Here is a 21066-nt window from a genome sequence, read left to right as displayed (position 1 = left end):
GTGGGTAAAATGAGGAGCCAGATTGTTGGGGGCAAGAGGCTGACTCTGTAAACCACTTAGAGAGGGCTGGAAAGCACTACAAAGCGGTATATAAGTTTAAGTGCTATTTCTATTGCTAAAGTCATCTCTTGGTGTCCCTGAGTGCAGAGGTGGCATTCAGCAGGTTCTGACCAGTTCTGGAGAACCGGTGGTGGAAATTTTGAGGAGTTCGTAGATCTGGCAAATACCATCTCTGACTGGAGAATTTACAGTATCTATCCTTCCCCTGCCTCACCCACCAAGCCACCCCCACAGAACCTGTAGTAAAAAAATTTGAATCTCACCACTGCCTGAGTGGCCATGCCAGACTTGCAAGGAGAAGAGGCACATTGGAGTCGATTGTGGTCAAAAGCCAAGGACTATCTGTGGATAATTAGACTCTACATATCTGGCTGCCTTCACAGGTTTTGGAGCTGTAACTCCCCGGAATTCCACCCGAATATTCAAACCCATTGAATTCCACATTCCAGAATCTGCATCCTAATTAGCCATTACGGGAGCTGGTCCCCAGTATCACAAGGGGATGTCAGGTTGAAGAGAGCTGTAAAGCTGTTTAGCAAGAAGGAAGCTACATCAGGGCCAGGCAAAACAATCATCAGAGCAAAAATATGATACGGTTTAACACTGACGATGTTGCTTAGCTGGGTAATGAAATGTCTGCAATAAAACAACCGAACTCAGAGAACTCCAAGGACCTCACAGTTCAAGCCTGAGCTACAAATCTTCTTTTCTGTCAGGCTGTAAGGTTGAAAATAAACCTCATTACTCTCACTATCCAGAAGGAACAATGGTTTTCATAGGTTCAGTCAGATCCAAGTAGGCTTTGATTCAATGGGTCACAGATGGGATTTTGAGAATGTGTGGTTACTAAGGACAAAAATACATATTTTAGAAGAGAAACGGGACAAAAAAAAGAAACCAGTCACGGTGCGTTGATCCAAAAGTTGGCCTCTATTGTATCTCCATATAGGGTAATGAGTTTTGCATCATTCCTCTAGAATAGAAACTGGAGCCCTGCAGTCTGCCTGAGTAGAGAATGTAAAAACAATGTAAAAATAGGTCTGATCCCTTGTATGAATTTTAAGTGGTTGTCTGTGAATTCACTCGAAGAAGCCCCATTTGGAACTCTGTAGAGGAGTGTTTCCCAATGTAAGAGGGCTGGACTTCAACTCCCAGAATTCCCCCAACCAGCATAAAGTTGCCACGCTTGAGAAACACTGCTCTAGAGCAGGGGTATCAAACTCAATTTCACTGAGGCCCGCATCAGGGTCGTGTTTGACCTCGGGCATTGGGGTGGGTGTGGCAAGCTTGACATCACTCGTGTCAGGGGTGTCTTTTAAACCTCCTACGGGAGGGTCCATTCACCGTCCACCTGTGGATTTACTCCCACGTCGACCCTTAGTTCATAATTGTTCTTTTCTTTTGGCAGCTCTGCGCATGTGCAGGGCTGGGAACCGGCTCCAGATGCTCCCCCGCCTTACTGATGTCTGACTCCGAAGCAGTGGTGGGATTCAAAAATTTTTACTACTGGTTCTGTGGGCATGGCTTGGTGGCAGGGGAAGGATAGTGTAAAATCTCCATTCCCTCCCCATTCCATGGGAAAGTAACTGCAAAGTCCCCATTCCCCACCCCCCACCCCACTAACCTGCTTTCCAGCTCTGTTCTCCTGCGCAGGACAACCAAAGATGACCCAGCCGATCAGCTGGAACTCAATGGGAGGCAGAGAAGAGATGGGATTGGCGGGGCCAGTCAGAGGTGGGATTTGCCAGTTCTCCGAACTACTCAAAATTTCCACTACCGGTTCTCCAGAACTGGTCAGAACCTGCTGAATGCCACCTCTGCTCCGAAGGCAGCTGATAACTGCCAGGCTGCCCTGGCCCCATCTCTGCCTCTGACGCAGAGCCCTCGTCCGAGCCTTCCTCAGCCTCCAGGACTGGCCCAGTTTCCTCCCCAACCTCCTCATTGTCCGACTCTGCTGTCACCTCCGCCAGCCACCGGTGGGCCACAACAGATCCAGTCAGAGATGAATCTGACCATCCCGTCAGAGTGGAAGAAGCTTCTTGGATGAGAAGCGAAACGCCTTCGAAGAAAAAACCAGAAAGTCCAGCTGCCTCTTGAAAAAAGCACCTTTGGGACAACCAGGACTTGGCTGGTTGAGGATCTCCCTAGACATTTAACTTTGAGAATGGCGCTCCTGTCTCTGTTCTGCTGGGTGTGTAATAGTACTTTTTTTTTTTCAGTTTCTCGGAAACACTGGCAGCCTTTGAACAAGATCTGAGTGGCGCTTCCATTTTACACACTACTGTATGAAGCTTGGAGCCCCATCCAGGGCGTAATCAATATCGAAGGGAAAACCTTCCTTTGCCTCTGGGGTCAGTCCAATGGAGCCAAGCCAGGCAGGCAGGCAGGGGGATAAAAAACAGTAGAAGGGAAAGTCACGTTGATGTTAAAACTCAGGCATATGATGAGACCTAATTATTTCTTGCCTGGGAAAATCTGCTGCTTCTTTTTGAAAAGAGAGATCCGCCTTTGATAATAAATACGATAGGAATGATAATATCTTCTCCTGCAAAAATAAAAAAAATAAAATAAATAAATCATGGCATTTTTTGCCACGTGGCCAGCCCAGAGGGAGAGAATTCATAACATAGGCAACTTCTTAAAAGGATCAGGAGGCAGCTGATGAGGTTAGGGCCCCAGGAGCAAACATTAATCTGAGCAGATAAATAACAGGTTGGATGGAAGATGCCAAGATTTCAATCAGAGTCTTCTGCAAGTAAAAGATGAAAAGTGAATGCTTACAAAACCTAGAATTTAGAGGAGTCCCTGTGGATTTTAACCCCCTAGTCATTGCTGGAACATGACCACTGAAGGAAAGACAACGACAGAGAAAGCTCGAACAGCATTTTTCAAAATGAAAAAAGGTTTTCAAGCAGGCATGACATAAGCCTAAGATTGAAAATCAGGCTTGTCAGATGCTCTTCTATCCTGCTTTACGGAGTGGAGAGTTGGTCTCTGACAGAAAGCCACTTGAGGAGCATTTGAAATGTGGATTTACAAGCGGCTGTTACATGTAAGCCGGGTTGACAAAATCAGAAATGATTTTTTTAAATGGTTTTTATCAATGGTTAGAGATAGGAGGTAGAAATTAGATGAAGAAAGGTCATTGTTATGTATAAGTTCATAATTAGGTATTCTAGTATACTTAATATGGTCATACATAAGCTAATTGAATTATGAATATGTTTATAATTACTATGTGTAGTATCGTTTACTGTAAGTATAGCTTTGTTTTTCCTTTTCCTTTTGTAAAATGAAATGCCCAGACGTTACACGCTAATCAAAATACTTATATATAAGCTTGACTTAAAAAGAAATGAGGTGATAAATCATCAAAACCATAAAAAAGCGAAAGTTAGAATATTTTTGACATGTGATGCAACACCCTGAAAAATACAGCCTACTTCACTTAATTCTCCAGGGAAAGATTGATGGCAAAGGAGGTCCAGGCAGAAGAAGAAGAAGATCAGGGCTTCAAAATCTAAGGGACTGGTTTGGACAAAACTCAACAGCACTTTTTCGTGCGGCTGTTGATAAAAATAGGATCGCCAACGTCCAATGATAGATATGGCACAAGAAGAAGTCGTTACCAACTACAAGGGGCTGTGCTCATCTCCATTTCAAGGCCATTGAGCCATCACTGTCCAAAGACATTGCTGTGGTCATATGGCCAGCATGATGTCACAGAACGCTGTTACATTCCAACCGAAGTGGTACCTATTTGTCTACTCGCATTAAGCATGCTTTCGAACTGCTGGGTTGGCAGGAGGTGGGACTGATCCCATCCCACCATGTGGCAGGTCTTGAACCCGGGGTCGCCGGTTTCCAGCCACCACGCTATCCGTCATCAGTAGGTGAAATAAACTAACTACCATAAATAATAATAGTATTATTTAGCTTTGTTATATGCTGCCCAGAATCGCTTAAATGGTGACATGGACAGCTACATCAAGTTGGGAGAAAAAAACCAACTTTTGCTTCCCTGATTAATATCCTCAGCAATCCACTCAGAAACATTCTTTGCTACTGATCCTGATCTGTTTTATTCCCAAACTATGATTCAACCTCTTCTTTGGCTAAGTTAGACCACTACTAAATCTAGCTTAATCTTAAATACACCCGCTTTTCTAATCCTGGGCACTCTCCTAAGCGTGTTGGCCTAAACATCACCACCTAGCCAGCAAGGCTATTGCTAAGAATTCTGGGAGTTGAAGTCTACACATCTGGGAAATTTCCTGGGTTGGGAAATATTAAGCTGACTTGAGCAGCAGCGATTATTGTGCCAGCTAAGAACAGGATGGACTTGTGCCTTATTTAATTTATGCATACAGTTTTATATAGGCACTCGTAGCATCGACCTAGATCAGCTCAGATTACCCTACCATAAATAACACACATGCCAGAAATATACCAACTATATAACCGAAATACTAATACTAAGAAAAATGAGGTGATTGATGCCCAAGGTTTAATAAAGGTGACTCTAGCACGGAGCTGCATCCGCTTCACAATTGTAGCATCCATGTTAATGGAAGCAGCGAAGGTGAAGACTGACATCTACAGGACAAAAGCTTTAAATCTTTAACATCCATTGCATTGTCTGGTCCATTATCTTGCCCCAAGAATGTATCTCTGGGTTGCTTATATGTAATCTGACTCAAACATTCACTTCAAAAAAATAGATGCTCCATTGAATGCCTGGTAGCGACAACCATTGATTTATGATCCTGTTCATACAAGTTATTATCAAGTGATTTGAAACCACATTAAATAATTGGGATTCCTGCATAGCAATGGATCCCAGTTAAGAGTCTGTTCCTGGGAGGCTGTGGCTATATTCTGAATTTCTATAAAACTCATTGGTCTACATTCTTCCAACTAGTTCTCGTGAGTATTAATTATTTCACAGGTATTGGGGAATCGAGAAAATTTCCTTTCCAATTAAATTGGACAGGCTAGCCCAGCAGGCAGATAGATAGCCTTAAGCCAACAGATACAAGAAAAATACCCATGTTTCACAAGTGATTATTAGCTACTGTACATACACAAACCAACATATTGGAAACCGTATTCATCCTCACAAATCTAAGCCTCTCCGAAGAAAACAGCCAACGGCATCGTTAAGTGAAAAATATATTTTATTTTTTAAAACAATAGCTGCCAGCAGTCTGCCAGTATATCTCTAAAAGATATCCCAGAAAAGTGAAAAGAAGCATCTTACAATAGGTCATACGGATTACCAGATATTTCTCAAAAGCCAAATAAATATCTTGCCCACTCTATGAAGTTTAAAATGTTACTGGATAATAATATTTTCAGATACAGTCAGAAGATAGAAAATTTGGCTTTTTAACTAGGAAACTGGCTTCATAAGAGATAACTTTTCCTCCTTTAGTCACAGTTGAAAGAAACAAGGTATTAATGTTCAGCATTAACATTTGATTTAGCACTGTGAACAAAATATATATATAAATTTAAGTCAGATTTTAAGAGAAAGGCAGAATCTGTGTACAAAGCTAATTTTAACTTTTACATGGCCCCCAGTACATATATAACTGTATACATGTAGCGTCAAGGCATAAAACATTCATTTTTAAAAAGGCACAGCAACAGCTCAATTCCTAGGGTGACCCGTTTGCAATATTCCATATTTCTTCCCAAGCAAACCACCTATTCATTTTTATCAATGTCTACCACATAACCAGAACACATATAAACAAACCACATTCCATTCCGATTTAAGCTATCATGGAAACAGTGAGATCAAGGGGTGTGTTCGGAGCACATAGTGGTTTCTGTCTAAATAAAAAAATGAAATATTGCACGGGCTTCACAACTTTGGCAAGGAAATTCAACATGTTCCTGTTATATAAAATTCTATTTGCTGAACTGACAAACATTTTTTTGGAAAGCACACATTACACATGTTGAAAGTTTTTACCGCAACTTTAGTGACATTTGAGTTTATCAGCGATACTTTCTCAGCCAGCAAAATATTGATGTCATGTTCAAGACAACGACTCCCACCTAGTAGCTCAGGGACAGTTTTAAGGAGGGTCCTATAGACAATTCTGTTGTGGAGATAAAGGGGTGGGGGGAACACCTTAAAAATGGCTAACAGATTGCAAGATTGGCCTTCTTGCTCAAAACCCTGTAAGTCTTAAGGTGAATTGCTCAACATCTCATCAAATTTTAGGCAGGAACAACAAAGTCTTGTGAAATTTGGCAGCTATTGACACGTGCAGTTCACCTTCAAGAAAAATGTGGCCATCGCAGAGTTATGGTATCCCTCTTTCCTTGCACACTAATCTTTGCTGCAAACCCCTAGATTTGACTTCTGGGTAAACTGTATTTTCATGAGTTGGAAGCACACAGGATTGTGTGTAGAGAGAGAGAGAATTTCCAAAGCTTTGTGCCTCTTCGGCTACATCGATGAGCATCATGTGATCAAAATTCAGGCGCTTGAGAATTGATTCATATTTAGGACCGTCTCTGAGTCCCAAGATCACGTGATCAACTTTTGCAACCGTCTAACAAGCAAAATCAATGGGGAAGTCAGATTTACTTTATAACTGGGCTGCTAACTTATCAACTGCAATGGTTCACTTGCAACTGCGACAAGGAAGGTTGTAAAAAGAGGCAAAGCTCAACAAATGTCTCACTTAACAACAGAAATTTTGTGCTCAATTGTGACCGTAAAGTCGAGGCCTACCTCTATTCCAGAATTAATGGCAATTGGACAATTCTCTGAACTCCAGTCCTAGAGTTTTCATGCTGGACTCCCAACTCACCTCACACAAAACCATCTTTAACAGATTCATCACAACATCACTGGGGAGTAGCGGCCCAGTCAATCCTGGGTCCTCCTACCTCAACTCAGACAAGGCCGCTTAGCTGAAAAACTAAACAAGCCTGCTATTATATTTAAACGGAGCTCCTTTCTCGGGTCTATTTTCCACTCCACCCGACCCCGTGCCTCTCTCAATTTATTCAGAGGGGTGAAAAATGCTTCGATCCACGTGGCCCTTCACTCCAATCCTCACGTGTGCACCCTGATCTGTGGGTCACCTAGCTACACACAGCAGATACATCACTGTTTGTGTGAGTGGCTCTACGTTGGTTTACCAAATCAGGCCAAGAACAAGCCCTGGCCAACAGTTTGGGAAAGGGTTCCATGGATACCTCACTTCAGGCTGAGGAAAACATTTCTGACCTGTTCATAAAGAGCAGAAAATGGAGGGAAAAGAGGTTACTGGCCCCCACTGGGCAGCCAGATTCTCTTCTGGCGTACAAGGGCATTGAAACACATTCGGTCTAAGAGACCCTTTCATGCCACTGAATTTTCAATTTGCCAAGGAAGATAAATCAGGGAAAGTTTTATTCCTTCTGCATTTGCCATCATTGCCACTTTAAGCCACATTATATCCTCTTCATTATCTTTTTTTCTGGCACGTGAAGAAGACGATGGGAATCAATTGAATCAAAGGCAGTGGGGAAGTATTAGCCAGTGTCTCTGAAATTTAAGTGAAAATTTTTAAAATGGCAACATCTTTCCTTTAGGATTTCTGCCACGTTGTATAAATATTTGGGGGGTGGGATTTTGGGAGCTTTTTAGCCCCAATCAGGTTTTGGCAACACTGAACATTTTAGGACGTGTCAGGAGACACGGCCATATAGAAAACATATAATGTATATAAAGCTATTTGTGATTAAAACTTTTTATAAAAATATAAAAATGCTTGGTGATATGATAAGATTTGATGTGGGGGGGGGGGTGGATATTTGAAAAAATCTCTTATTGTCAAGTACCTTACGCAAGAATTGCTCCGTTTCTCTTCTATGTGCCCCCAAATTACACAAATTAATTTAAAATGCTTTTCTATATTTCCTATGATTTATCTTTGAGGAAACACAAAGGTAAAGCATAATAAATTCAGTGAGACGTGTGCTCTGCAAACTGGTCAGCAAAAGCTTAAAAATGCAAGATATTCCCTTGCAAACAATAAAATGATTTGCATTTCAAGGTAAAAGGATTACCCATTAATGTAAAAATTACTAATTTAAAAAAAAACAAAAAACAAATCCCACATAATCAAGTCTGTTTTGAAGCTTGTTATTCATCGCATTTAAAGCAAATGGAAAAGTCATTCCGTGCCTCAAGCATTGGCCTTTTAAATGGAAGAAAATCAAATTTATTGGGCTTTTGAACTTTTGAAATTGAATTACAGCACTGTTCCTTGATGCTGTTATAAGTGGGGGGGAAACACAACTGACCTTTTAATATATCGTGATTGCAGCATGAAAAATAATCGATCAGATAAAGAGTTAAGGAGCTACTCTCTTCCCTTTCTCTTATTTTTCTAACTTTTGATTTTCCTATTTTTTTTATCTTATAGTGAAACTTAATAACACTTATGGGGGGGGGGGAAAGTACAGAGGTAGGAGACAGTTAAATCCCAATATAAAACCTTAATAAAACAGCGGAAAAGGCACTTGGCTTGCTTCACAGGAAGAATTACAGTGAGGGAACCACGCAGGTTGTCTTGTTAAGGCAAATAAACTGATTTTTAAAGAACACTTGTCTGAAAATTAAAAATAAAACAGTAGAATTTAGTAAGATCTTGACCTTAGCAAAAAGCAAAAAGGATGCACCTCAGTCATTAAGTTACTGTATTTTTGCGAAGGCCAGCAGGGATGATGCTCAAGGAAGTCAAGATGGACATGACGATCACACAATCAATTGTTCATTTGCATCAGAATGCACTGTGGTTTGAATCACAGGCTTGTGGCCTCCATCTTGAATTTTCTGATCAATCATCCTATGACACCCCAATGTACCTCTAGCCAGCAAAGCTTTGACTGTTTACTTAAGAAATTCTGCATTCTGACAAGTCCCTTACTGACCTAAAAAGAAATCACTTGCTATTATAGCTTAGGAATTTGTCTCATTATTTATAGGGATAGCAAGCTTCTAAAAAAAGACCACCAGATTCTAAGCTGACTATCCAGAGCAGGGTTTCTCAAACTTGGCGACTTTTAAAATAGGTGGACTTCAACTCCCAGAATGCTATGAGTTGAACTCCACGCAACTTAAAAGTTGCCAAGTTTGAGAAACAACTGATCCAAAATCAAAACAAAACAGTGGACTTGTGTGAGAATAAATATGGTGAATATACATTTCCCGTTCACCTTCTTCCTCCTCACCATAACTAATCTGAGAGTAGGCATCAGTCCTGGTGTTTGACCTTGTTCCAAAATGATGTCGAACTGATGGATAAATGGACTTCCCAAAACTTGCCCATGAGTTCTGCAAGCAACTTTGGCAGAGCTTTTGGTGCGGGCAGACCGAGAGGTATAACTTAAAAAAAAAAAAAAGAAAATTAAGCTTCCCTTCCAAATGCAGTAAGACGGTTGTTTCGGCCACCATCAAGAAGCTCATCCCCTTAAGCCAATTTAAGAAGCCCAGGTTCAATCTGAGATCCAAAGGACGGTTTATAAAGGTAGTACTATAAAGGCATCGAGCCTTCTCTAGACAGGTTCACCATAGCTATGGGTAAGGAGTTGTAACTCCTTGCACATGAAATACTACTTTAGGAAAGGGCAGACAGGACCAGTTTCCCCCATGAAGAGAATGTGCCTATGTGTGTGGTTTAACATGGAAATGGTATTCAATTATATATACATCTCTGTTGGGGAAATGCCAGGATAAAGTTGATCATTACTAGGTTCTTCTGTCAATATGAACCGGCTTTGGGATTAACCTGGATTCAGAACCTGCTTACTAGGAAAGAAAACCCTGGACCACTCAAGTTTGGGAAGGGGAGAGAAGGGGAGATTCACAATGACTTCCCTCTTAATGGCGGCATCTGCTCTTTTACAGGAGGCAAAACAAATAAGCCGTGTAATATAAAATTTGCATTTCACAAAAGAGAGAAAGACAAATGACAATACCTGGTCTGCCCAGTGTAGCACTTGAATTAACTGCAAGATACATGCAAAGTAAATGGCTATCTTAAAAGACAAAAAAAAAGAGCAGTCTTGTTAAACAAAAGCTTTTGCTTATACACGTGCAACGCTGCTTTTTTTTAAGCGAGTCTTTTAGCTACGTCGCTGTAGGCAATTTCAATCTCTTTCTCTCCAGGACAAGTGTTGGTGAATTCATCACGGCTATAGGCGTTCTTCAGGTATCTCCATATGCCCGTCATAGACTTGGGAATATCAAAGTTGCGATACTTTTTGGCCACAATCTAGGAGCAAAGAGAGAGATCGGTCTCAGTAGGGTGTTTTGGAGAAATGTGAGGCCTGAGAATGAACTGCCTGAATGGAGCTTCTCTGAGACCCACCGACCCAGCATTTAATTCACTGGATTTCCTGCAGGAAGCCTCCAAATAACACACCGATGCCACACCTTGGCAACTTTAAGGTGTGCGAACTTCAACTCCCAGAATTCCCCAGGAACGTAAAGTAACCAAGTTTGAAAAATGCTGATTTAAATAAATACGAGGCGATCTGTTTCAGGAACCTCTTTTAACTTCCACCTGATTCAGTATTCTTCCTGCAAATTCTAAATTAGCCGGCAACACAAAGGGTTTCAGAAAGGATGGTGGTTCAAACTGGTTTTCAGTTTCATGCTTTTAGCTGGAAGTCTCGCATTAAAAAAAAAAAACCCCAAAGCTGTTTTTCAAAAGGCAACTGGACTTTCTTGGTTATTTTCTTTGAGAACTTTTCGCTTTCTCATCCAAGAAGCTTCTTCATTTCAGAACTGAAGGAGCGTCTTGGATGAGAAGCGAAATGCTGCCTTTTGAAAAGCATTTTTGGGACAACCATGGCTTGGACGATTGAGAATCTCCGTAGACATTTATTCTAGCGTTAAATCTGCATGTAGGCTTGCTTCAGTTCTCGTGTCGAATTCCACCTACTTTGACAATATGCAGCTTGGGTAACAAGTTGCAGTCCGCTAGTGTCATCTCATTCCCATCCAGAAATTTGCGCGTAGAGGCAGGGATGTCTTCCATGCTGTTCTCGTCAATCTCTTCAGGGAGGGGACTAATTAAGTACTCATCCAGCTTCTGCAGAGTTTTCAAAAGACCCCGCTCCAAGGCTGCAGGGAAAAAGGCAACGGGGGAAGGGGAAAACAACAGCGCAGCATTAGGGCACCCCTCTGACATCTCTCTAAAGCAGGTTTTTTTTTTTTTCAACCTTGGCAGCAGACTAATACAGTTATTCCTCGACTTACAATAGTTCCTTTAGTGACCTTTTGGAGTTGCAACAGCACTGAAAAAACTGACAGTTGTGACGGTATTTCACTTACGACTCTTGCAAGCACGCCCATGGTCACGTGTTCAAAATTCAGACTCTTGGCAACCATGGATTCATATTTGTGACTTTGCAAGGTCATCGCCCTTGGCAACCTTCTGCCAACTGGTCAATGGGAAAGCCAGATTCACTTTACAATTGCATTATTAATAACTGCAGTGGTTTCACTTAACAACCATGGCAAGAAAGGCCATAAAAGGTGAGGCTGTTTAGTCCCTTTACTTGTGGGTTGTTGTATTTTTTGTTTTTGTTTTGTTTTGCCAAACTCTCCATCGCTGCTCTAGCCTGGTTCCTGCAGAGCACCACCAGAGGGCGCTCTTGTTCAACCCAACTCCTCTTCTTGCTGGGCTAAAAACAGAAGTTCCTTCTCTCCTTTCAAATAGTGATGAAAGATCTGGAGGCTTATTTATGTCAGCCTGCAGTCTCAGAAGTAAAGTGTCTCTAAGGATTCCCAACTGCCACGCTTGGTTTCGGTTTTTCACTTTTTATTTTGATTAGCTTCGTTTATTTTGGAGGGCAAATGTTGGTCTGATTTTAAGAACGTACGTCCTTGGTCCCTATGGAGCCTACAGTTTTTTTACAAGAGGTCCAAAAGAAGGCTGCATAGAGTTATTTGCATGGCATGCAGCACATACAGAATACAGTATAACAGAGTTGGAAGGGACCTTGGAAGTCTTCTCGTCCAACACCCTGCTTAAGCAGGAGACCCTATATATGCCACGTCAGACAAATGGTTGTCCAACCTCTTCTGAAAAAGCTCCAGTGTTGAAGCACCCACAACTTCTGGAGGGAAGCCATTCCACCAATTAACTGTTCTCACTATCAGGAAATTTCTTCTTAACTACAGAACAATAGAGTTGGAAGGGACCTTGTAGGTCATCTAGTCTAACCTCCTGCTCAAGCTCTCCTTGATCAGCTTCCATCTGTTACTTCCTGTCCTGCCTTCAGGTGCTTGGAGAATAGGTTGACCCCCCTCTTCTTTGTGGCAGCCTCTCCAACACTGGAAGAACTGCTATCATATGACCTTTGCCCTTCTCTTTGTTAAGACTGCCTAGGCATACCCCGTTTCCATAACCGTTCATCGTACCCTCTTTCAGACCCCTAATCTACCACCCCCTGATATCACCAAGAAAATAACCTCAACAGCTGGATTCCAATGAATCCTGATGCACAATGGCTCCTACGGTTACAGGCCATGTGAGGCAACATCTTCCTTTTCCTGGAGGTGAAGCACGAGTGATTCTGCAGAGCGGCTACGCTCAAATCCCTCTCCCATCTTATTTGCATTCTGCTTTGCTTCCTGTAGCCTTGATCCATTTGAGGCAACACCGAAAGGAACTGATGGCAATTCAGTAGTTCCCCAAGGGCTAGAGGTTGCATTTGCCACCAACACACTGTGCACGAATGCTGGTTTCTGAGACATTCAATAAAGGACCTTGCCCGTGTGCAGGAAAAAGTATTCACTTCCCAGCTCTTGGCAATTCAGAAAAAAAAATGTGTTTGGGTTTTACAGCACAGTGTGGGGGGTGGGAAGAAAATACACTGCCCTTTATAATTTCTGCATTGGCCTTCAAGCAGATTTGTGCCAATCTGGACAAATGAAACGAGTGATGCTGCAGAAGCTATTTCACTCCCATTATGGAAATGAACTTGTGTGTTTCTCTACTCATTCTGTTCCTCAAATCCAAGCCCAGGGCAAGCGATTCCATACAACTCATTGCAGCTACAGAAAAGCCCCAGAAAAAAAGTATGAGCTGAGGGTTTTTGTTTCCTGTGAAACAAAATTAGTAATCTATAAATAATATGTTTGTTATTTGTGTATTTTTATTTTACTATGTATGGTGGAGGAAATGCCAGGATGGTTGCAACTGTGTTCAATATTTATATATGTAAATAATAAATATCTATATATAATAAAGAGTTAAGGCGGAAGAAATAAATTCTGTCAGAAAAACAATCTTACTACTGCTGAAAAGAATATACTTTGTCACAAATCAACATAAACAAATGCCAGGCTTAACTTATATAGAAAAGTGGTTCTAGGAAATAAAAGTATTTTTCCCCTCTAAATCAGGACTCTCCAACCTTGGCAACTTTAAACCTGGTGGACTTCAATTCCCAGAATTGAATCGCTCTTTATTGTATGCAACAATATTTAAACTCCTCCTGTGCTTTTACACAGAATTGGCAAATTTCTGGTCCATGAAGGGAGACCGAGAGAAGAGCCATCAAAGTCAGCTCCAAGAAGCAGAGCGTCTTTTCCGGATGAATGTCAGCCGAGATCTCTGCAAAGAGCAAAGGAACTCTCAACAGCCGATGGAAGAATGGATGAAATAGCAAGCCACGGGCTGCTCAGCACTACACAAATGCTGCCTCTTGGGGATTTACTAACGGAGCCTGGGGAAAAGCCCTCATTAAAAACGAATCAAGGAGAGAAGAAACCTAGAACTAAAGAGAAATTTCCTGTCAGTGAGAAGAATTAATCAGTGGAACGACTTGCCACCAGAAGTTGAGGATGCTCCATCGCTGGAGATGTTTAAGGAGAGATTGGACAGCCATTTGTCTGAAACTGTACAGCATTTCCTCCTTGAGCTGGGGGCGGGGTTGGACTAGAAGACCTCCAAGGTCCCTTCCAACTGTGCAATTATGTTAAAAAGTTGTGCAACATCAAAATATAGGCAGGATCTTGAAATTCATCTTAACTGTTGTTGGTATTTTAGAAGAAACCCATTTAAAGTAGAGGTTAGCTTGTTTCTGCTTACTCTTTGCTTTCTTCTTGCACTGTTGCAAAGGTGCACCTGGAAGGCCTTGAGGTGAAGTAAGCAGGCTGGTGAGTCAGAAGAGGAAATAATTTGTCACTTCTGCTCCTGACACAGCTGCCATAGAAGCCACTGGGGTTCATCACAGGCTTCCGTGTAACATGCAGCTTGCCCGGTGCTGATTAGGAGTACTGAAGTCTAACATATTTGAATATCACTCATTTGGGGAAAACTCTTTTTTAAAAAAAGCCTACTTTCTTGGGAAAAATTAAGACAACTGGTATCCTTGAGGTATGACTTATTGAGCCCAAAATTTCTGCTACTAAGTGAGACAGTTGTTAAAGGAGGTTTGCCCCCATTTTATGACTTCCCTTGTCATGGTTGTTAAGTGAATCACTGCAGTTGTTCAGTTAGTAACTTCTTTGCTAAGTAAATCTGCTTTCCTCATTGACTTTGCTTGTCAGAAGAGTGCAAAAGTTGATCACGTGGCACTGTAACAATAATGAAATTTATCATGTGACCGGGGTGTGTGTGTGTGTGTGTGTGTGTGTGTGTGCTTCAACAGTTGTAAGTGTGAAAAATGCCTATGTCACTTTTTTCAGTGCCCTTGTAAATGTGAATGGTCACTTAATGAACTGTTGTAAGTCAAGGACTACCTGCATGTTTATAGAGAAAAGGCTTCCTTCATCACGATGACTAATTGGAGCAAATAGCCCTAATCTATATATATAAAAGTGAAATACCACTCACGCATCATCACAAAATTTCCAGAACCGTAAAGCCTACAAACTTGAAATTTTGGCACATATGTTCCTCTTGGCTTCTAGGGGCTGACTAAGAAAGGATTTTTCAAAATGACCATCAGAGCATTAGTATTTCCTATATTACTATTAACATGCTCTGATGCTAAGGAGTTCTATTCCCCCTCCCCACCTGAAAAGAAATCTGTTCTAAATGCAAAACGCGAGGAGAGGAGTTTCGGTTTCACAAGCAGCTTTAGTACAGAACAGTTGAGCTAAGCCACACCCAGGCTCCTTGCTGTCTCCTTCTTCCTCACACAGGAAATACTCTTTCAGTTTTAAAACAGCCCTCAACTGTCTCACACACTGACAGAACGCTAGCCAGATGAATACTGATGGATGCTAGTAGGCAAAAGCAGAATTTCCCCCCCCCCCCTTATTTTCCTCCCCCCAAACTAAGCCCGGTCACATAGTTCCGTAGCGAAGCATGGGTATAGAACTCGTGCTACATAACAGTGAAAGAACAAACCCAGCATGGATTTCCTACCTTCATTGGCTTCAGGTCTGGAATTCTTGATAAAAGCTGAAAATTTAGCAAAGATGTCCATTCCAGCAGTATTTGATTCTGGATGTTTTGCTGAAAGCTTTACATACCTGAAAGAGATTAAGTGACAGCATGAGCTAGAATACAGGATTAGGGCTCTCAATTTATTCCTTGTAACGTTCATTATTAAGTAACATCCTTTTCAACACCGATTTGCGACACTCCAACATTTGAATCTTGATTTTGATCCCATATCTACTTAAGAAGTCCATAAAATGATGCTTAGGATTGAAATATCCAGCATACTGGTAGTCCTCAACTTACAACAGTTCATTTAGTGACTGCTCAAAGTTACAACAGCACTGAAAAAAGTGACTTATGACCATTTTTCAGACTTACGACTGCTGCAGCATCCCCGTGGTCATAGGATCAAAATTTGAATACTTGGAAACTGGCATGTATTTATGATGGCATGCATTTATAAACTGGCATGTATTCATAAAAGTGTGGAAGGCAGTAAGATTGTGAAATAAAGTTTATTCAATATTAAAATGGAAGCATGGTAGGAAGAGAAGGTTCATCGTGCAAACGTTTGGGTCCCAGAGGCCCTAAAATACTCAGTAAATCCCAAGAGTAGCTCACAGGTGTCACGCTAGTCTGAAAATCATTGTTCCACTTGCTTTGTTCCACAGCTCTTACCAACAGGACATTCTTCCTGATATTGTCTGAATCTCCTGTCTTTTAATTTGAGGCGCCCGGTCTTTGTCGGATTTTGAATTTCAGTGAATAGATCCTAAAGCAGACTCTGGCAACGGACAACTAGAGCACTATTTTTTTCCTGTTTTATCCCATCTTTTATTATTTTTAAACAACTCAAGGTGGCAAGCACAGCCACTGCTCCTTCCTCCTCCTCCTCTATTCCCCCAGAAACAACTTGGTGAGGTGAGGTGAAGTGGGCTGAGAAAGAGTAAGTGGCCCAAAGTCACCCGGTCAGTTTTCATGCTTAAGATAGGACCAGAACTCACCGTCTCCTGGTGCCGTCACCACTAAACCAAACTGGTCCTTTATAAAACCATGTTCAGATCTTTTAACGATTATTTGATGGGCTTGGCGTGCGGCATCCCTTGTGTCGCTTTTCTGGATCTGTTCTAGTGTATCTATGTCCCTTTCAAAGTGGGGATGTCCAGAACCGAGAATAATATTTCAAATCTAAGCAGAGCAAAGTCACACCCCATCATGTGGAAGCAGCGTTGTGTAGGACAGAGCGTTTGACTCAAAAGTCAGACATATTCCAAAGTAGTTTTAAAAATGCCGAGACAAAAACTGTCTTGGCAAAATAGAAGTTTAAAAACAGCTCTGACTTTATCCCTGGCTCCAGCAGTATGAGAACAGCACTGGCACAGTATTTTCAGTGGTAAATTTCCAGTGTCTTCTTCTCTTATAGAATAGAATAGAATTCTTTTATTGGCCAAGTGTGATTGGACACACAAGGAATTTGTCTTGGTGCAAATGCTCTCAGTGTACATAAAAGAAAAGATACATTCGTCAAGAATCATAAAGTACAACTCTTAATGATAGTCCTAGGGTACAATAAGCAATCAAATCATACTAGGAAACAGTCAATGAAAATCATTAGGATACAAGCAACAAAGTTATGACTATATTACTTATAGATAAGTAAAGGTAAAGGTTCCCTTCGCACATACATGCTAGTCGTTTCCGGCTCTAGGGGGCGGTGCTCAGGGGTGGGATTCTACCAGTTGGCCCCTATTCACTAGAACTGGTTGTTAACATTCTAAGCAGTTTGGAGAACCGGTTGTTAGAATAAATTACTGGCTTAATCCTGTAAGGAAGGCAGGAAGGAAACATTCTGGTGTTGTTTACAGAAACTGCCTCTCCGTTAACCCTTATTACATTCTTGGCAGGACTAGACTTCCTTTTCTCAGGAATTTCTCTGGAGGTTTTTTTCTGCTCCTTTGCTGGTACTTAGCTTGTGTGGAGTGACCATTCAAAATTACAATGGCATTGAAAAAAGTGACTTATGACCATTTTTCACACTTACGACTGTTTCAACATCCCCGCAGTCATGAGAGGCCAGGGGAGGAGATGCGTGCCTCGATGTGAGTGATATTGAGTTGGCCACACCCATCAAAATTTGAATCCCATCCCTGGCGGTGCTCATCTCCGTTACAAAGCCGAAGAGCCAGCACTGTCTGAAGACGTCTCCGTGGTCATGTGGCCGGCATGACTAACCACCGAAGGTGCATGGAACGCTGTTACCTTCCCACCAACGTGGTCCCTATTTTTTTACTTGCATTTTTACATGCTTTCGGACTGCCAGGTTGGCAGAAGCTGGGAAAAGTAACAGGAGTTCACTCTGCTATGCGGCGTTAGGGATTCGAACCACCGAACTGCTGACCTTTCTGATCAACAAGCTCAGCATTATCAGATAAGTCGATACCCCGCAAAAATTTCTATGCTTATCATGCTTGGGGGTTTCCAATAACGTGTAGTTAAGAGGATATTTCTCCTTTATATTACTAATCACCTTCCCACTAGTATTCAGAGGACGAGAAATTATGGATCGTGCCCAGCTGCAATGTGTTTTATTTCTCATCTTCTGTATTGTCTTTATTTTAACGTATTTTAGTGTAATTTCACTCATTTTTTAAAATAAAACAAAGATAAAAGATAAAAACTAACAACAAAAAAACAAGTGGCCCGAAAGAAAAAAACAAGATTAAAAGAGAGAAATAGGGAACTATATAGGTGATAAAAGAGGAAAAAAGTAAAAAGTATGCAAACAAAAATGTTTTAAAAAGCACCCTTCCAACTTTTATGTATATATGTAGTTTAGTTCAGTTTACTTATTTGTCACTGCACCTTGTACAACGAAATTAAATACCATCTTCAATGTACATTATGACTATGAAAATAAACACGAACACACATCCTTCACATTCTGTACATTGAATTGAAAACCCCTGATATTGCATTAATATTGCACTATACAGCAGAATTCAACAGAGCTACTGCCATGATTGTTAAGTACGAGGAGGACTGGTTATAAGTCCCTCTTCATAAAGATGAGCCACTTGCCAAAATTTTGATCATGTGACTGTGGGGATATTGCAATGGTTGTAAGTGCGAAGACCGGTTGTGAGTCACCTTCCTCACCGCAACTTCAAAAGCATCACTAAGTGACCAATTGCAGATGACCTATGCTGGAGGGTGCAGTGCAAACAGCTACAGATTCAGTGAGTTAAGCCACATTTTTGAGAGCCAGCGAGAGGCATGACGGAAAATAGCAGCATGAATCTCACCCTTCCCTTCTACCCAACCCTCTCGGTGATACCTACTTGGGTGGGCAGAGAACGTCTTCAAGGAACTCTTCAATCTTGTTCACGTCAGTTTTCACTTCGTTATTAAAGGTGATGAAAGGCGGGTGTGTCCCTGGAGCCAAGTTCTGAAGATCTGCAGGCTTCCTGAGACAGAAAGGTTACGTGGTTGACATGAAAAACAGTTTAAGGAGTTCCCCAAATCATAGTTCGCATTGACATCAACATAACTGTGCTGACCCGGGGCATGGCACAAAAGCAACAAAGTCACAAAAGTAAGTAAAGTCCCTTTAATACCTCCAACTTGGCCCGCAATGTCCAGCGATCTCCGGCTGGAGAAATTCAGTCTGAACCTAAAGTACATATAAATTATAAAGAAAAACCAACACAAACCACGCTTCAGCAATTAACGAGCCAGGGCAGGATAAGGAATTGAAGACTTCAAAAGGTAATGAAACACTCACAGTTGGGAGGACGCCAGAACCCAGATAAGACTTGACAAACCAAAATAGTTCACGCTTTGGTTCCAGCAAGGTGCTGTGGGCAAACACCCTTTTAAGATCCCGTTTTCTCAGCTGCAGCTAATGAAGGGAATCAGGGCCTTTTCCTCCCTCGTAACCCACGTTGCTCCTTTATCCGTTCCTCCCTGCGTGCCCTAGGATGAAGACGGGGTGGCCCTGGGTCTTGTTCTGAATGCCCAGACAGACTGTGCCCATCCCCAGTTTCTTCCACAGCCATCAGAGCCACACTCCCACTCCCTGTCAGCTGCTCGACATCCCCCTCCGAATCAGATTCCAACAAGGGCATGACAATAACATGCCCAAGGACCCTGGGAATTATTATACATTGGAGGACTGGGACAGGAGCAAAGGGATTCCCGGCCCAGCAGCATATCTTCAGGGCAAAGTCTGGCTGGGCAGAGCAGGGGCGAGGTAGAGCAAGGCAGAGGGAATTCAGAGGAAGACCCAGGCCCACCCCCTCTTCATCCTAGGGGCACGCAGGGAGGAACGGAGAAGGGAGCAATGTCAGTTGCGTGGCTTACTGGGGAGGAAAGGGCCCTGATTCCTTCATTAGCTGCAGCTGGGAACACAGTGTTTAAAAAGGGAAGCTACCCACAGCCACCCATACAAAGCTACCCATACAAAGTTGTTGGAAGCAAATTGTGAGTTATCTGTTATTGTCAAGGCTTATCTGGATTCCTGGCATCTTCCCAACTGTGTGTGTTTTGTTGGCCTTTCAAGTCTGCAATTCCTTATCCTGCCCTGTCAAGTACATTGCTGCAGCGTGGTTTGTGTGGATTTTTATTTACAGTTTGTATGTACTTTGTTTTCGGACTGAATTTCTTCCACTTAAAGACTGTTTTGGGGAAAGTTTTTTCTCCAGCCAAAGGTAACGTGGACATTGGGGGCCAAGTTGGAGGTATTAAAGGGACTTATTTGCTTATTTGACTGTGTTGCCTTTGTGCCACGCCCTGGGTCAGCACACATATATTATTTGACATAGAGAAACAATACAGTCTAGTTTGAATGTATACATGCCACATTTATTTCATTTTGGGGAAGTAGCTCCATCTGACCAGGCCTTTGTACCAGCCACCCACAACATACAACTCCAGTAACACTGAGTTCTCCATCAAACGAGGGGATATGAAGACCCCTTTTGACTTGTAGAAACATTCACCGTTTTGATAAAGGAGAATATTTGCAGCTCAGGGTTGAAATGAGGGGTCCTTGGTGCACTCTGAGCAGAGTGGTTTTCCTGCAGACCTTTCATTACACAAACTAGGGAACATCATGAGTGCATTGATGATGTTACCTAGTTGGGGTAATGAAATGTCTGCAAGACAACCACTGAGCTAGAGAGCATTGAGGATTCTTCGTTCACCATTCCTCCCTCACCCGTTTTGCATGCATTGAGTGAAAAGCTCAGGGATGAAATACTTCCGGACAGATTCAGTATTAAAAGAAAAAACTGGGGAAAAGCCACACACACTACCCCGTCAAAGCTGGGAATCAGAGGTACCCCTTAACCTTTTCTGATAAAAATCAAAGAAAGGAAATAGCATGCGTTGGCATTTGCTCTCATTTCAATAGATAGGTGCAGCCCTTTCTGCCTCCAAATAATATTTCCAAATAAGGCAAGGGTGGATGTGTAGGCTATAAATTTGTTCAGAAAGTGACAACAGTAGATCTGCAGGGAAAAAGGCAAATTTCCCCTCAAGCAGATGCTTGCCTGTCCTCAAGTCTGCTTCCCCTTGGAACAGGGCTGGC

At 42.0% G+C, this 21066-nt stretch overlaps 1 protein-coding gene across 2 annotated transcripts in view; it reads right to left on the bottom strand.

Annotated features, from left to right (window-relative positions):
* Positions 1–5219: 5219 nt before the first annotated feature.
* The window catches only part of CLIC4 (CLIC family member 4), a 56116-nt gene continuing 40269 nt past the window's right edge, over positions 5220–21066 (bottom strand). For both annotated transcript variants that reach the window (XM_026702607.2, XM_026702609.2), the window contains exons 3-6: positions 18818–18943; positions 15462–15568; positions 11019–11200; positions 5220–10346 (exon numbers count right to left, since the gene is read on the bottom strand). In XM_026702607.2, coding sequence (XP_026558392.1) covers positions 10185–10346; positions 11019–11200; positions 15462–15568; positions 18818–18943 — 577 coding nt within the window. In that variant the 3' untranslated portion in view covers positions 5220–10184. The remainder of the gene's footprint in view (positions 10347–11018; positions 11201–15461; positions 15569–18817; positions 18944–21066) is intronic.

This window comes from Pseudonaja textilis, chromosome 10 (assembly GCF_049901715.1).
Source record: "Pseudonaja textilis isolate UNSWEBS1 chromosome 10, rPseTex1.2, whole genome shotgun sequence".
In the NCBI taxonomy this organism is placed as follows: Eukaryota; Metazoa; Chordata; class Lepidosauria; order Squamata; family Elapidae; genus Pseudonaja; species Pseudonaja textilis.
This window is presented reverse-complemented; position numbering and strand designations above follow the sequence as displayed.